General features: G+C 38.8%; 1 protein-coding gene across 7 annotated transcripts in view; it reads left to right on the forward strand.

Moving 5' to 3' along the window:
- Positions 1 to 18,842, forward strand: part of ZNF385B (zinc finger protein 385B) — a 176,825-nt gene that overhangs the window by 116,476 nt on the left and 41,507 nt on the right. For all 7 annotated transcript variants that reach the window (XM_068948393.1, XM_068948396.1, XM_068948392.1 and 4 more), the window contains one exon: positions 17,733 to 17,843. In XM_068948393.1, the coding sequence (XP_068804494.1) occupies positions 17,733 to 17,843 (111 nt within the window). The remainder of the gene's footprint in view (positions 1 to 17,732; positions 17,844 to 18,842) is intronic.

Below are 18,842 nucleotides of genomic sequence, written 5' to 3' on the forward strand. Positions count from 1 at the left end.
CCTAGAATTGTGCAGCCAGCCAAAATGAAAAATGTTAATGCACTATTTTTTCTTTATGTTGAGGCATTTGGGGGTTTTTCTTGATGTTTCTGCAGTAAAATATTATTGCCAAAATAATGCCAAATGTTGCTTTAGTTCTCTAAATTTTTCAGAGCGGCAATAACAAAAATATACTCCTTTGTAGTTTGCACTTCTTTAATGGGTTCATAAACAGGGTTTGGATGTTATTAAAATCCTTTTTGCTATCACCCTTCATGGTTGTTTAATTATCATCTTAAACTTACTGAGTACACCAAAACCAGTATTTTGCCAGTTTGCCAACAAAGTTTCCATGCGTGGAGATAATTCAGCACAGAATGAGTCCACAAATAATAAGCTAATAGCAACAGGAAGGAAGCTGGCTCCGGTCATTGTATAAATAGTTTTTATCCAGTCAGTAAATATAAGTCGTTGGTACATGACTGTTGCGTGAATTGCACAGCATCGTACTTGTCACTGCAACTGAGGGAGGATGGAAGAGGGAGCGTTATCACCACCACCAGACAGTGACTGGCTGAACTACTGCCAACTGTTTCCTTTTGCAAACTTACTTTCTGTCTGAAGTTAAACCAGCAAGAGGATTTTTTCTTCATGGCTCGCAAATAAATCTTGCTGACAGGCCTTGTATTATAACGCACAGCGCTCTGGGATGATTATGAGGTAACATACCAGCCAACTTGTTTCAAAGGTCAACAGCCCAAACCTGTATTATAAGCACCAGCAAATATTACTAGATTCGTTGCAAAACACCCATGTAAAACTTGTGTAGTTAGATGGGAGATGTGAGGATGTGCATGTTATAGTTTGGGGGGGGTATATGCACATGCATGCGTTCAAAGAGAGAGAAGTTTAGGTATGTTTAAAGTGCAAACAAAACTCAGTACAGTTTGAAGGCGACAAATGTGTCATTTTCATCTTCTAGGCATGACGTAATTCATGTTCCTTTTCCATCCTCTTTATAACACACTGAAGAACTGTATTTGTTGTTGATTTACTTTCAAATTGTACTGTTGTTATAGCTGAGCTTTTTCATAAAACTATACCTAAAGACTTTGAGAACCTTTTCAGAGATACTGCAGCTGTAGCGTCCACCAGCATTATTTTCTTACTGGTATTATTGATTGAGTTGCAGGAGCCTCTAGAGGCAGATTAATTTGGATATTTAGACTGGTTTTGCTTATGCACACTAGCTTACAGTTATCTGGTTTACATTTCGTTTGCCTAATTCCTGGAGTGTTTATCCTTCACACTTGTCATTTCACTCCAAACCTCTGTGGGTTTTATTCATTAAAGAGAGAGGCCTGGGGTGGTCAGCAAACATTATCAACTTATTGTCTGCTTTCTTCCTTGGAATTACGGAAAACTACATAAAATCACACTGCTATGCACTGTAAAAACACCACATTTTAGCACCTCTTTGCTGAGGAGCAGTAGTTCACTACTATTCTACTTCTAATTCACAGACTTTCTCATTTATCTTGCAGGTATTGATCTTCCCCAGTGGTCTTTTATGATGGGCTTTATCTAAAGCTTATTGGAAAACTGAATCGTTTATGGCTGTCTTCTGACAGGCACAGTGAACACCAGCTGTCATGCATTCCCTTTTTTGTAACTTAACACAACCTTTGCAAATGTAGATTTCCATGTTTATAAATATATGTATATATTTTTTTCCCCTGTAAATGCAAGTAAGTGGTGGGAGAGTATGTAAAATCTGTTAAAAGGGGGAAAAGCCTTTTCCGCAATGTTAAATTTGACTAAACAAAACTGTAATCTGGTTAAGCAATAATATATGCATGTTCTGAAGTCCCCGTCGTCTTCATCCTATACAGTAGCATGATGTTGGAAGAGTTTTTTGTCCTTTTCCAGAAAAAGGCTATCATTTGCCTTATGGATTAATCTGGAAATCTACACATTGCACTCACAAGACTACTTGTAAAGCAAAGTAGACAGTGAAACCTCTAGTGTGGGTCACTGAATCCCTTTGCCTTCAGCAGGACTGAGAGGACCCTGCAGCACGTGCCAGTGCTGGATCAGGCAGCTGTTCATGCTTGCATGTATCCACTGAAAGTGGAAAAAAGAAATCTGGTCTCAAGCGAAAACTCTGGATTCACCTTTTCAATAGCAGTCAGATATGGAAACGTTTTTTTCTGAACTTTGTCAGAAGGTGGTTTCTAACTTAATTGCAGTGACCTGAAAAAAGAAAAGTTTCTGTGGAAGAGCTTGATATATCAGCTACCAGGGCAGGAAAAACAACAAGCAAAATATATTAACTAGAAGCATCTTTTAAGGAACACTCCCTACAGTGTTTCCCAAAGAAGTCCTCTTATTTACAGAAATATATTTAAAATCTAGGGTAAACCTTTTTAATGGACGGTGTTCAATTCTCAAAACATCTGTGACACTACAGATGAAACATGGGTGTTCGTGTTTCATTTGTGAAAGTACTCTGGTCGCTCTGCATGGATTACTTTCAGATGAAGCACTAGGCAGACCCTGATTTTTTGGAAAGAAATGCCTACCCCTGGTGTATCTCATTTTCCTGAAAAAATTATATGATTTAGTTAAAAAGGTTTTCCTTCTCTTTCTTCTGAATACATTAATAATTCTAAAAATGCTGTGGACGTATGTGTAGTATTTATCAATTCAAGCTCCAATTTAGTTTCTACTAAAGTGAGACTCCCTTTATGGAGGAGATAGGTACCTTAGGACTTGCTTATAGGCAAAATAAGTTGGAGAATGATTGTACCAACTCCTCGGATACATGCCTTTAATCCTCGGTAAGGGTGCCTTTTTATTGTAGCAGAGCAGCCGGAAAGGGATCTCCTAAGTGCAGAATAAAGGATTCCAAGCAGAGAGGTATTGCAGAGCAGGTACTTTGTTCTTTGCTGATCTTTTTACAGCACTAGCAAATAGTTTTGTCAGAACGGACGTTATTCTGTTACAAATTGAACCTTATTTTCTGCACAGAAGGACAGCTGTAGAAGGACTTAGAAGTATTGTAGCAACTGATCCAAAGGGAGCAGCCTGTTTGCCTTGGCCTCAATCTGCTAAAAGCTCTGTCTCAGTTATTGATTCCCCTCTGCCTGAAATGCACAGTTTGAATCAAATTCTCAGGTGGCGTAATTTAAAATATTCCTATTTATAGCAAAATGAGATCTAGCCTAATGGGAAGGAACTTCTCAAGTTGGCACCTCCAATTTGTAGCAGGTGCTGTACAAAATGGTATTGTTAAACAGAGCTCTCTTTTAGCATGCTAAAATGATTTTAATGATTTCTAAACATTTAACATCTTGCATACTGATTACATTGAAAGATCTGTAAGTCTCTGAAGTCAAGTAAAGCTAGTTAAAATCAGAATTAGGATGACTGTGCAATCTTCCTTTTGTCCCCATTGCACGTTTATTATAATGTAATCTTGAATTTTACGCTCACTGTCTCTTTAACCACGCAGCTTCGCCTGATATAACATGCTTTCCCTGCACCTCTAGGATTCATTTTCTTGTGTCATCCATCTTGTGGGTGGGGAATGAGGAAAAGACACTACGTGATCACGTCATGGAAGGTTGTCACAGTGCAGTCGCTAGAGTGGTCAAAAGCAAGGATTCATCTTGCAAAGCAAACTTAATGATCACTGTCTGCACCTCCCTGTAAGGTTGTATACACCCGAGAAGAAGTCTCCAAAACTCTAAATGCTCTACTGTCCTGAAAGTAGATTTGGAAGCAGAGCAGCACTTCTTGATGACTCAAATTAAGTGAGAGTAATACAGTGAGGGACCTGTCAGTCTGCATAAAAGCAGTCAGCAGTTTCTGAGATCCTATCGTCATAGAAAATAATCAGCAATTTATATGCTTCCTTCAGAGTTTGTTACGGCCTCAGGGGTGATCAAAGATTATAGCATCTCTTGTAGCTTTCACGTTAGTGAAGTATTCTCCATCTAACTCGATCATGATTGATTTCTAAATGCTGGTTCATACCTTCATATTTTAGAGGACGCAGGGGTTAATGTGGCCTAGTTACTGCTTCAGTATCTATTTCTCTTCAAGTAGAAAGCTTACACTGATTCTTTGCAAAGGAGATCCAAGCTCTAGTAGCGGACCAGAAGTATTTTACAGCTGCCACTGAAAGTGAGCCAGCTGGAGTGGGCTACAGGAAGGGAAAGAGGAGCTGACTAGTAACATAGGAGTCTCTGACTTCTCTCCAGCATTAGCCTTGCCTGGACTAACTGCCCCTGGCCTACTCCCAAGAAAACGACTCGGAAGGACCAAGTTGCTCTTTCCTCTTCTGCGTTTTCAATTACATCCCTCATTTTTATCTGCTACCTATCTGGTTTACGTTCCTTCTCCCTCACATTTGAAGGAACCAAACCAGAAGCGGAGGCCTGAAGATAAGACTCCAGTGGGCTCCTGTCACTGACTTCTCACACCAGCGTGCCAAGTGCCTCTTCTACTTCTGGCAGTGTGGTACAGCTAGAGGAGCTCTTGTTTCCGTAGCCGAACCTGCATTTCAGCTGCTTAGTACTCTTCTGCAATGCCAAAACACACTCTAGAGCACAGCGGGAACAAATTACAGATGCAGCCAACTGGATGTTGCCAACCAGTTATCCCCTGCCTTCTTTATCTTTACCCTAAATAGCCTGTGCTCTGAATTTCCCCTTTTCCCCTTCTATGAAGAGCTAAAGGGAAAGGAACTGCTTGTTTCATCTCTCTCAGAAATACTCTACTCCAAAGAGCAGCTGACATTTTGGAGGAGCTATCCCTTACCCTTGTTAACTAACAGCACAGAAAAGAAATTTAGGCAATTAACCTAGAATTAAACAGTATGGGATAGCTAGGTGCTCTCTTTTTTTTTAATGCAGGAAATGGCAAGATTTTTCTTACAGACATTTTACGTGCCCTTTATTTATAGACAGTGCAGGCACACAAGGCACTTGAGCTTTTCTTCTCCATTCCTTTGTTAGACACTTAAAAACATTCTTCCTTCACCGTTAGTTGTTCTGGAGGCTCCAGAGTTCATGTTTTCCAAATCATATGCAGAATCACCCAGGCTACAGCATGAGGAATCAGCCTGTTATCTTTTATACAGATCAGGGAACAAAAGAGGAAAATACGTATTTTCCCAGGTATTTACAGGAGAGGAAACCAGAGGCTTGGGGCATAATAAAGTCCAAGTTCTGGAAACACACACCTCTGCTGCTCTTCTCCTTAGTTCCTATTTGCTTTCTTTCTCTAACTCTGTTCTCCTCTAACGTCTGATTGAGGACCTGTTTATCTGCTGTTTTTCCTCTTTCCAATTTCCTGTAATCCTCTTTTTCTGTGTCCTTATTCTTTTTGCACTAAGTCAGGAATTCCTCCTCATCTCTCTGGCTTTGATGCAAGTCAGCAGAGACCTTCTCTTTCAACTATGGGAGCAATTTTTGGAAGACTTCTACTCAGCCTTTGGAGGCCCCAAGACATACTTATTCCAAACAGTGTATTTTCACCACAAAATACTTGAGGGATTTCTGGTGAGAATTCCAAAAAATACTCAGCTTGAAGCAAACTCCTAGTAAGATAAACTGAGTTAGATATGGAAGAAAAATTGCTGCTAAAGACAGGGAATTGTCAATCAGTCTTTGTTTGACAGGTGCTACAGCTTGCACTATTTCAATGTAAAAATGCAGGTTCCCTAGTTCCTGTCAAGGTTCTTTTCAAAGAACAACTTTGTGTTAAATAAGAGTGATTAAATATTTTTTGTTTTGTGTCTAGTCTTTAATACATATTATTCTCATTAAAAAAAAAATCTTTTATCAAAATAATACAAGCCACCTTTAATGGTGGCCCTCCTCATGTTACTCACTGCTTAAAGATTCTAGTTATTTTGGATTGTCTCTGACAGGAATTGGATGGATTAGCTTCTTTCTCTTTGTTACTACATTAGCAAGCAGATAAAACCCCCCGTCTGTAAACAGAAAGTGCATTGGCATACTAGCAAGAGAGAAGTCAACCCGTGTGGACAGCCTTTTCCTGGCCGCTTTATAGGAGCTCAGTGTTCCCGGTGCGGCTTTTGAAAACTTGCTGTTCTAAACGGCTACGTTAGTTATTGTGCATAAAAGTAATTTGGACGTCAGCCTAATTCTTCACAAAATTACAGCTTTTGCAAACAAATCCTATAACTTCCCAGGTCCTGCAGAAAATCTGTTCTTTAGCTATATGTTTCATCTCTGTCTTTATAGAAAGCTTGGATTTAGTCTCTCTGACGTTTCAGCGGTATATATTTCTTTTACTGGTCAGCATAGGGAAAAGTTGAGAAGCTTTTTATCTTCATTGAATTGCTTTGTTCTCAAGTTAGTAGCGAGTTCATGACACAGGGAAACTGTTTAAAGAGCGAGGTGTGTTGGCCGTGAGTATTTTACACGTTAGAACATTGAAGGGCGTCTCGCAAATACCTTGCGAGGGAAACGTCCCCTCTCACAGCCGGCAGTAGCAAATTTACAGTCTAAGGCAAACCGGACACATGTGTTGCCCCACTTATAAAGATTTCAGTAGTTTCTACTTATAAGACCTCTTGTCCTAAGGAAATATTCTAGAAAACTGGTAGAAAACTCTAAATTCTCAGTGTGTATCTAATGAATACAAAATATCTGCTCATGCAGCATGCCAGCCTCAGGTGGTTGGCTTTCCCTGCTCTCAGAGGGCTGTGTTGCGTTGTTCCATGCGAAACCAAGAATTAATGCATTAATTATTAATTGCTAAATACTAAGAATTTAGCTAAGAATTAATTCATTTTGTACTCTTTTCTTTCTGAATGTGAATATAGCTCCTGATCCTTTAATTTAGATACTCTCAAATTGGTGACAATTTTAAAGTACAGTATGGCAATCTAAAGTCATAGTGTGAAACCTGTCTTTCTGTAGCACATCTGAAAGCTGCTGGTTTGCAGGTTTGAAGCACTGAGCAGCCCATTTCAGTGACCTGAGCTAAGCTGATTTGAAGATCTGTCACTCAAGCTGATCTTCTGCTATATTCAATCCATGCGTTATCACAGTGAAGGTACCACAAACTTCAGCTGCTTCACCACATTAGCACTATGGAAAGAGGATTGTGTTTCTTGTTCGCGTATTTGCTGGGAAAAAAACACAGGTTTCTGCCTTTGCCAGCTTTGTGTCTTATTTACTTGGATAAAAAAAAAAACCAGCAGATTTTGATTTTAATTAAGTCAGGACAGGTTTGATTAGAAAAGATTCAAAGGTTTGTTTCTAAATACAGGGCTTTTTTACACAAGTGCCTTTGAAAAGCTGTTGGTGTAGTGCATGCTACTGATCAAAAAACCCAAACCAAAACCAAAAACCTCATTATTGAGTTTTAAATGAAGAAAGAACTATTATACTTAGCTCACTGCAAAGCGTGGATGACAGTTAGCAGCTAGTACACTTATGAAATTCTCAATTCTGAACTGCTTCTCATTTATATTGAGCCATTTTATGCGTTGATATTCAGACATTTTAGACATTCGTATTCAAACGTGTATTTATATAATTTATCATCTTTCTAGATTTTTATTTCAATATGTGAAAGGTAGCAGCATTAATTCATTCCAAAAGATTAGGCTTCCTGTGTCTTTGTTCTCTCTCGTTCAGAGATGTAATCAAGGCCATGAATATGACCCTGACCTCTCTTTGCACAGTTTAGAATTATAAAGGTAATTCAAATCTACCTAATGGGATAGCATTCACTTTTATGTATTATTGGTGCTCTGAGCAGGCTGGGAGCAAGAAAACTGCCAGGAAAACATAGAGCAGACCCTCAAGAGGAAAAAGGGTCATCTCGAAGATCAAATCAAAAACCAGGAGTCTTGCTTAGCCCACACATTCTCCAAGCTTTTCCCCCATAAGCTCCTAGACTTGAGTCTTTTGGCAGGATTCTGCTGGAAGGTAATTTTTCATACTGTTTTCCAGGTTCACATTATTTTATTGTCAAAAGGTAATAGACAGTATAACAAGAATAGCTAGCTTTACTCTTGGGGTGTGTTATTGATTTGAGTTCCTGCAAGTCTCAAACTGTGGAATGTTTTTATTCTTTCCTATATCTGGAGGCAAGATGCTTTTGGTGGCATTTTTTTGCTTAGCTTAAAACTGAGCAATCTAAATAATAGTGTGCTTAATAATAAATAACAGTTATGTTACATCATCTATCAGAGGATTTGAAGAGTTGTAAACATGTTATTTAGGTCTTTCAGCCTTTTTGTGGGGTTGTAATACGTTATCCCCATTTTAAAGATGAGTAAAGTAAGGCTTACGTGAAGCGACTCGTGTACAGAGCCAGTAGAGCCACAAAGGGAAGGGAAATTGTCGTATTCCTTAAAGATTAGCTAAAACCATCACGTTTTGTATTTGACTTTTCTCTGTTTCTCAGGTTTACTCTTTCATGATCCTGAAAACTCACAGGTACAGTCTTGTACTGTGGCAAGAGAGTGATCTGGATGGATTAAAAAAAAATACTTAGAGCTGAATTCAGTTTAGTATAAAAAAAGGATTAAACCTCAGATATTTTCTCCTTTTCTCCATTTGGGTGTGTGAGAAGTCTCTTTTGTCCCTGATTTTGTCCTAAAACACTTTCAGCATCTTTCTTTACCTCTACTACTAAAATCTCTGAACTTGTGTGGAGCAAAAACATGACATTTTTCTGTCATAAGGAATACTGTAAACAGAAGCATCCTCAGTACATAACTGGTCAATAGCACCAGTTGTCGTTCATGTTACAAACTCAATCCTTTTAGGTATCCAAGCCCTCACTTGAGAATAAGCCTTACAAGAAATGGAGATCTGATTCAGACATTTTTTGCTGTGATACCTCACCTATTTTTTCTTTCTTTGGATTACGTCTTTCATAGCAGACCAGATATAAAATTCTCATAATCTTTTTCATGACTGTTTCCAAAATACTAGTAGTAATTCATTTTTAGAACATTTTTTCCTAAGGTTCCACAATTTTTTTTTCTAAAGCAGAATTTATTTTTTATCTATAATAAATATGCACATGGAGGAAGGGGAGAGAGAACAGTCCCAGCACTGAAGTACATAATTAAAAAAAAATTAAAAGACATTTTCTCAATTTTCTTTTGGCCTCTCTACTTAATCATAATCACATTATATGGGCAGAAGGGAGAGATTAGAATATTTACCTTTATATACGTGTGGTTTTTTGTTTTGTTTTGTTTTTTAAATATCTGAATTTCTTAATTTAAGCCCGTGAAGGGCAAAGTGAGGGGGAAGACAGAACAGCAAAAGATCTGAAGATGCACGATTTTTTCTTTTTTTTCAGTTGGACAGTGTGGAACACTGTTCCCTTGGCATATGTTAGTGTAAACCAAAATTTTAGACTGACTTAGGAGAAACAAAATTCTACTGAGACTGGGACTTTGTTGGTTCCTGTTCAGGAGGCCTAAAACAAGTGTTGCAAAATTCAACTAAGTGAAAAACCTACTGAAACAGTATCTGCTCCAACTGAAGATTTACAGTGTGGTGATATTTCCGTCGACTCCCTCTCTAATTGGGTCAGAACACATCCTAGGATATAAAAGGATGCGTGATGGTAAAATCCAGAGTATTAGCACACAAGATGGATAAATGGTCGTGCTAGTAAATATGTAGGGCTGTGCCTCCCAAGGTAACGCTGAGGCAAAAAGGTTAATGCAGTTCTTGCTGAAAGAAATGAGTTTTAATTAAGTAGGTAAAGAGAAATTATATTTGAGCATACTACTTTCACTTCTGGTGCCTATACTTCAATGGCATACTGAAAATCTAAAGAGGGTTCAGAGAAAAACTACAAAATGAATCAAGGCCTTAATAATGAGAGGCTTAAGGAACTTAATTATTTAGTTTATCAAAGAGAAGGTTAAGAGCTGGTCTGATTGCAGGGTATAAATACCTACATACTCAGAAGGTATCTGACATCAGGGTGCGCTTTAATACAGTGAGGCACAACTAGGTCGAGCGGTTTATAATAGATGCTGAAAGGCAAAGGTTTTTGACTGTGGGGATAATCGACCATTAGCATAGCTTCCCCAGTGATGCTGTACATTTATCATAGCTGGGAACTTTTAAATCAAGGTTTGGAATTGACCATAAATTATTGTACTTCATAACAGGAAAGGCTGAAACTTTCCGGTGGGTGAAATTGTGTCCTGCGTTACTCAGGAAATCAAATGTAATGGCTCCCTCTGGCCTAAGACACTATGAATCTGTAAGATGCTGTAGACACCGCTTTCAGTAACCTGCATGGTTACCGATGCAGAAAGAGAATCATCCCCTTTCTGATTTTTCCATGCTAGTTGGGCTTTAAAAGGGGACCTGCAAGAGGGTAGCACAGCAAGTGATTCTGCATCATGCCGTAGGACTGAATGTAGAAAAGCAGGGAGGGGAGTCTGACTGCCCCTAGCAGGAGACAGAAGAGCGGTGTCCCGAACACCAGCATTCCAGCCCTGCAAGTCTGTTAGCAAAAATGGTGTGGGATTTTCAAAAATAAAATTAGCCCAATCTGTACTTCTAAAAGGAAAATGACGAAGCCGAATTCATTAGTATTTAATTTCTTTTGAGACATAAAAGGTTATTCCCAGCTCTGGGTGCCATTTTAGTAGGCTTGTAGTAAGAATGAAGTAGAAATGTAAACTCTTAAATTTTCTCTTTCTTTTTTTTATTTTTTAGGTACTCAGTGTTGTTTTAACAACTCTTCATAGGTGTCTATATTATCTGACATGTTAGCAAATGAATTACAGCAAGATTTCTGTTTTGTTTTAAGATGCCTTTGGGCTGACTTCACTGACTAGTAGTGCTGGGTGGTCACAGCTATCACAGCCACTGTGTCTAGGAAAGGTGGCACTTAATGCTAAATGGATCAAGAGAGGGAGAGGCAAACACAGTAAGAAGTTGCATTCAGCTAGTCTTATCTGCTAGAGAGGTTTTCCGTCAGGAGTACTATGTTGCTTCTGTATTTTGGGAACCACGTGGATGGGAAAGGAGATATTATCCTTGTGGTCTTACTTTTATCTCGACGGATGCAAGAAGTTGTATGCCGGTATCTTTCTACGCTTAGGGGAAAGATATCAACACAGAATTATTAAAAAAAGAGAGATACCAATATGAGAAGATTCTCAATTACTGGCTGTTTACCCGTGCATGACTTTTATGACCCCAAACCATTGTGAGGAACATTGAGATAGAAATGTATGTGGGAGGGTGATGGGTGATGTTTAGAAAAAAAAGCTGACCAACCAGAAGTACTTCACTGTGTGCATACACACACTGAGCTAGTCGAGCAGGGCAGATAAGCAGGGAACACTGATAGACTTCTCTCAATAAAATGAAGTAGTGCAAATCAGCGGAGCTGACTCAGGTGTTCCTTGTAATGCAAAATCAGCAAGGGCATATGTAACAGTATAGTGCTCACCTCAACAGTGAGTTACACTTAGCATTAGCCTAATGAGAGAGATGTTCTCTGTTGTGACAAAAGCAGCATTAATGTAAAGAGAGATCCTTGGTAGTTGGCATTTGCCGAAGTGTATAAGCTATCACATCAGAATGTTAGATTTTCTGATTTTATGTTAATTTCTTCTGCACTGTTTATTTGATTATACACAGGACGTTTTAAATGTGTTCTGCTGGGTACATATATTCACTCATATAACAACATTAGTCATCATAACATGTGGAGTTCTGGCAGGAGGGTGTGTAAATGACAGAGTTTACGATAAGCTTCGACATATAGTGGTTCTTCATAATGGCAATGTGCCCAGCTTTCCTGAAAACTGGCGTTCAAACACAGAACGAATTCATGTTGACGTAAGAGCTTATGATCTAGAAGGATGCTGAAAGATCTGACCTTCAGGATATTTGTTGCTGTTTGCCTGGTTACTTGTTTATAATGGGGGGGCGGGGGAACCACACAAAGTAGGAATGTTGTCAGACAGTGCAGAAAAATCCCAGGACTTAATTTAGATCCTGCCACTGCATTGGTAACTTATCTATGCCACCGTTTGCTCCCTTTAATTACCAGAGGGAACACTGGATTATGGTATCAGTTTGTTCCATATACTGTTTAAAATTTTGCTTTATGAGAGTAAAGTGACAGAGTATGCCTCAGGGTCACTCTCAGTATTTTTACAGAAGCTTCTTAGTCACCAATGGTTAAATGATATTCATTTAAATCTTTTATTCCCATTTAGCAATATTCTGTTTACAAATGCTTCTCTAATACACAACTCTAGATTTCACCTAGGAGTTATGTCATGATATAAGATAACTGAAGGGGGGCATAAATTTCCAGTAACAATTTTAAACTTTTCTCTGAATTGAACAGAGATCCTATCTATCAGAATTCCCTTGCTGTGAAACAGAGGCATTGTTATTGCTAGCTATTATGAGAAGATGTAGATTGGGTGTAGATTTTGGTAGGAGTGATGGCAATAGTATGTATGGCATTTGGCTGAGCCTGCTTCAGTAGCTAAGTGTATCAGGAAGAGAAAGAAAACTTAGAGATTAGGTCATTAGGTAAAAATAGCAAATGTAGATCAATGCTCAGTCGCTAACCCAGATGTCTAACCAGCAGTTTATCTGCTACTTTATCAAAGCTTCAACTCATATAAGAATCTAGGCTTATAGAAACTTTTAAACTGGAGATTGCAGCCAAGCAAAGCTAATAAAAATATTCTGGATTTGCAGTACAACAAAAACAGCTTTTCTTGCAATATAGCATCACCTCATTTAAATAATAGGCTTAGAAAAGATCCTAACCTTTTTATTGTAGCAGCTTACCCCCTGACAGGATGGATCAGTGTGATTCATCATCTTCTTGAGGCTTGCAAGTTGAGGTTTCTGCTATCAGCGGTGTGTAAAGAGCCTGTTAAAATACCTTATAACCAGAGCTTCAGTTCCATGAAAGGAGTTCTCCTGATGCCCTTGCCCAATTTTTTCTTTTCGTTCTTCCAAAACATACTTTGCTGTCTCTTAGAAGTCTGGGTCAGTTCCTAAAAGGCACCAGGGAAGAATCTGTGTGTACCAGTACATACAGCAAGGCAACAGAGAGTTTCAGGTAGCAAAATTTAGGCTCTCAGGAAGAAAGCTGAAGACAGGATTTTCTCTGTTGCCTTTCCTGAAGTGCTCCCAGTCTCCTGTTTAGGACCAAAGAGAGTTAGAGTTGTAATGCCTGGCTGAAATGATGCTGTAAGAAGTTAATGTTTTAGAGTATATGCAGGTGGATGAATGTCATTTGAACAGTTAGGGAACCTACATGTCATGAGTGGGAGAAAGCTAACGTGTGGAAGAGCGTATGGTTCAGGATGAAGACAGGGACAACTCTGTGGTCTAAAGTGAAAGAGAGGGTGGAGGATAAAAGTAGCCAAATAGGAAATGTAGAACAGAGGAGTGCTAGGGAGCAGCAAGAGAACTTACTGTGGTGCAGCTGTTTTTCAGGAATGGTAAAAAATCTAAGAAATAGGGATGGAAGACATGGGAATGTCAAGCTGACAAAATGGTAGGTGAAGAGTCGGTTTCATGGAAACCTGGTGAAGGGAGACAGCTGTGTCCTGACAAGGCTGTGCTGGATATGAAGTAGTAGTGTTAAACCGCAACGTTTATCCAATGTAATACTGTATGCTAGAGAGCTTAGATTTGAATAAAATTAACAAAATAATCTACATGTATTGAAGTGACCTAAATAAGGAATATATAGATTTCATCAATGAAATAGGACGGTGACACTGACTTTGACATGCTGATGGAGATCAGAGATGGCAGTGAGGAAACAGAGTGAGGCCTCAGTTATTTCTTCCTCCCCCACTATCAAAACGTAGTGCTGGCCCACAGCTTTAGAGACGATCTAGACTGCTTTGTGGAGCAGCGAGTTTAGGAGCCCGCAAGGGAAGATGCACCTGTTGTCTCAGTAATGAAGCTCAGGATCTGTTTCACAGTCTTACAACTGAAGAGCTACTCTGTAACCATGGCCATAACTGAGAAGAAACATTCCTTAAGGAGGGACAAAGGCCAAAAATCTCAGCGTGGGTGTGCTTAAATAGCACTAGCAAAAAATGAAGATTGTTTAAAAAAAAAATTACAGGTAGCTAAGAGAATTATCTGCTTTTAAGTTGTGAGGAGATTGCTGAAGGGCACCTTGGATTCAGCACGTACCACACACTCTGAAAGGCTTAAGAAAAGGTAAAAGGAAGCTGGGCATAGCTGAATAGAAGAGCAAGGGAAGCTGTTAGAAACATAAGACATCTTTCGAAAAGCTAAGGTTGTGTCCCAGTGAAGACTATGGAAAAAGGTCACAGACTTTAGCAGATAAAAAGTAAAAGCAGAATAAAGAAGGCCAAAAAAAGTTCAAGGAGAGAACAAGAAAAGCAGTCAAGTGAAATACTAATCATTCCTCAAACACATCAGGAGCAAGAAGAGTTTGGGAAACTCTGCAGGGCCAGTTGGTGATTAGGCTTTAGAAGGTGTTTAGAGGGCAAAGCCACTGCAAAGAACTTGTAATGACATTATCCATCTAGGTAAGTTTGTAGTGATGCACCTGAAGGGAAAACAATCGTAACTTCACCTATGAAATGATGCGCTGTGAAGAGCTGTGAACACTTAAGGCTGAGATCTTGGGGTTATGATAGGTGATGCCATGAAAACATCAGCTGAGAGTTCAGTACTGATCCACCTTGAATACAGCATTTGATTCCTGTCCATCTCTTCAAAATATTTAATTGAATTGTTAAAATGTGATAGAACTGAGAAGGGATTTGCATTTCCAATAGCTGTTTAGCCTCTGTGACTATTTTATTTTATAGAACTGTTTTTTAAATACGGGTACTCCCCACTGGGCAAAGTATGCTGCATCACCTGCTAATAGACACCTCAGAAGACTGCTCTCTTCCTCTTTCGTACTCCCTCCTCCCTGCAATGAAGAGGATAATTTTGTATAGTTATCTGAGATCAGTTTACCCTGCAACGTTAAGCTTCTAACAGAGAGATACTATTTTACTTTTCCAGCGTGCTGTAATCCACCCCGGTTTCTGATATATTTAAAACCTATTAATTGTTAATGTTGCACTTCTTGAATTCTAATCATGACCAGGCTGCGTTTGGGGCTCCGGTTTGGGAAGGATCATTAACCGTTCCCCTGGGGATCCCGAGCGATGCTCTTGGGAGGCAGCCTGGGCTCTGGGGTTCGGGAGAGTTTGTCCTCGCGCTGCTACCTCTGCCTGAAACGGGGCTTTACTTGCACTGTGTGTTTTGGACTGACTATTGCCTAACGTTAGTGCTGTGGATTGTTACCTGGAGTACTCGGAAGAATCACTGACCATTTTTTCTTTTTCCCTTTTTGTAAACGGGACTGCAGACACTAGTGGATATTTTTGCTATTTCTTTTCACTGATCTCAGACACTTCAAATGGTTGAGGTACTTTTTAGCATTACTTTTTGGTCTAGGTTAGGGAGTTTAGTAACTGGTAGTTAAGTTGAAAAGCAAAATGTATCTTCTGTTCAAGAAAAAAAATGACGCTATTCCCTAATGATACAGCAGTCTTTTAACAGATATTATAAATGTGACAATATATATTCAGTGGCATCTCTGTTATAAAATGAATACTCAAAAAGCTTTTAATCTGCATGTGTAATTGTGCTATATTTATTATGCAGGATGATGCAATAAATGGTATAAGTCAGACACAAATTATTTTGTTATATTTTAATCTGTTCAACTCTGTTCTGGCTTTGGATGTAGTATTTTAAATGCTGTTACTATATCCTCGAAACAGAGGAAATGAAGGTATTTCAGTTTTTATTTTCAACTTTGTCATTCATTGTAATAAAGCTATAGTGTCATCTGATAATTCAGTAGTTCATTCTAGATTAGCTATTTTTACTTTTGTAATTATTTGTGTTAATATGACACAACACAATATTTAATGGCAAAAAGCTGACAGAAATTATATCATCTCTCCAGAAAATTTGTTAGCAATGAATGACGTTTACAAAACCAAGCATTTGGATTTGAAGGAATGTAGTAAAAGAAACTTGTCTAACCTTAGGCCAAAAATATTGTTTGTTGAATGTTAGGTAATAGATTATCTGAAAGCCTATTCTTAGGCAGGTATGACACAAAACATTTTTTGAATTTATGTGTATGTGCATATATGTGTAGAAAATCCTCATGAGTGTAGTTTTCTTTTCTCTGAAAGGGTAAACGTAATAAGGGAAAATTACAGTATGTATCCATTGAGTTTACAATTCTGGAAGCATCTGATTTACTATTATAATTCTTTAAGGAACCATTAACTTCAACTTTTCTCTCCTCCTTTTATAATTCATCTTAATATTAAATATGATGTGTACCATACAGGATTAAATACCCAGATTTGGTTTCTTCAAATAGTACTGTAAAGGGAAAAACGTCGCTGATGAGACTGCAAAACAAGCTTCAGAAAAATACAGCTTTATAGTAAATAGAACTATTTTCTCTGGTTGGGAAACAAGCACTTATCTTTTGTTGCAGACCACCACTTTCCCACTCCACCTTTCCAGAATATATTTGTTATCTTAAATAAGGATGGGGAACCACACGTGTACACATGTACATAGGTTAATTCAGATCGGAAGGGACATCCGAGGCTGTCAGGTCCAACCTCCTGCTCAAAGCAGAATCAGCCCTGATGTTAGACCAGATATTTTGTTTTACATGATTTGTGAAGATATTTTTGAAACTTTTTGAGTAAAGGGATTTATTTTAGTCTCTATTCGTGTTACATCATGAAGTAAATACATTATGCTTAGTTGAGGCCCCCTCTGTGCGGTAGCAGTTATAAATGCTTTTTCCTGAACAGCCAGTGCCATTCCCCAGCTCCAGCGGTGTGAACAACAGAGCTCTCTGGCATCTTGAGCAAACTCTGAGCTGGTGACCAACAGCAGTCTGATATTTAGCAAAGATGTAAGCAGCTTCCAGTTCCTGAAAGTCTTCGGTCAAATTTAGGATTACTATATTCAGTGATTTGCTTATCTCAAATTTTTCAGTGTCAGAGCATTTTCTGAAACATGGTAACTTCTGTAGCCTTTCCTGGTGGGTGCTCCCCGCCTGCTCTGCTGACCTGAATGTTCTCACTGATCCCATCCCTCGTCGGCTCCGCTTTGGAAACGTTTGGGGGTTGCGTCAGCTTTTCCCAGCAAGTGATGGTTCCGATGCAGCCAGCAAACAACCTCCTCGCACAAAGAGGTCTTCATGGGAGAACATTTTCCAAAGAAGTGCTAATATTTATCGTCAAACAGAAAAACAAATAGAGATAAATGACTCTGCTTTGTTAGGGAGCAACAGTGGTTTTTTAGAATGTTTCTCTTGAATCAGCAAGTCATGCAGGGAAAACTTTCAGTGGGCTCTTCACGTTTTGGATGTGTTACCGGGGCCCTGGGAGAGCAGGGGATATGCAGGGTTGGGAGAGGAACTATATAGTAGCCTGAGGGTGGCAGCAGCAATCGAGTTGCCTGTTTTTCATAGGCTCTGGCATGTTTCTGATTCCCTAACCTGAGTTAAGTCTAGCTATTATGAGAGCTGAAATATTATTTCCTCTTGTTTATTTAAAAAAAAAAAAAGAGGTTGCAGCAGAAAATGTTGTTGTTTAGCTTTTTCTGTAACGTATGTTGCCCTGAGAAGTTGTAAACTGATTATTGTTTGTTCTCCAGATGGATCCTGTGCAAAAAGCAGTCATAAACCATACATTTGGAGTATCCATTCCCCCAAAGAAGAAACAAGTTATTTCCTGTAATGTCTGCCAGCTTCGTTTTAACTCTGATGTGAGTATTGGCTATTTGCATTTCTTTTTTCTTTCTTTTGTCACAGTAGGTATGATTAATCCATACCTCTTTTTTGGGGGAAAAAAAAATCCTCTACAATTCTGCCTACCTTCTGAAAAGCCTATTGTGCTGATATTTTGTCTGCTCAGAGGTGGAAGTCTGTAGTGGTATCCCGCTCTTTGATTTCCTTGCATGTTCCTGGCAACTAGTGGTATTTACATGTAAACTTAATTGATCAGCAGAGACTGCCACTACCCAGGTAAAATGACTAGCAGAGCACCTGGAGCTCACTACTAACATGCACCTTCTTTCTTGGATTTGAGGACTGGGCAGTGTAGTTTTTTTCTCACGTTCAAGACAGCAGCTCTGCAGACACCTGCTCTTTGGTTGAACACTAGCTGAAGTGCCACCCTAACAGAGCCCTGTACTTCTGGATAGATGTGGAAGAAAGACTGCCACGATGTGCAATGTCTTGTCTATTGATGATATTCCATTTGACAGGCTATTAATCTTCAAGAGGTACTGCATAAAGAAATCCTTTAAAAAAAAAAAGGGAGGAGGAGGCCACAGACTTTTCCTGTGTGTCCTTTTCATTTCATACCCAGTTTTCTGGAAATAATATCTCCCTTTTTTCCTGGTTGTTCCTACCTGCTTTATTATAATAAGTCTCCAGATTTCTTAGTATTAAGTCACTCGTCCAGTGAGTTATAGGGGTAATAAATATGAACCTTGACTTCTAGCTGTCTCTTGAGCGTGATAAGGGTCAAGGAAGCTGTCTCCTGAGGTGTAATTCAGAAGAGTATATTTCAAAAGAGCACATTGACGGATATGTTTAAAATAGATATCCAATTAAAGGTTGTCCAGCAGAGCTGGAAAATTAAAGAAGTACAAGAAAATTATATTTAAGAAAAGTAGTACATTCAGCACTTTGAAAATATGTATTTGTTCATGGAAAATATTTACTAATGTCATGAAGCTAATAAAAACAAAAAATTATCA

This window comes from Struthio camelus, chromosome 6 (genome assembly GCF_040807025.1).
Source record: "Struthio camelus isolate bStrCam1 chromosome 6, bStrCam1.hap1, whole genome shotgun sequence".
NCBI lineage: Eukaryota > Metazoa > Chordata > Aves > Struthioniformes > Struthionidae > Struthio > Struthio camelus.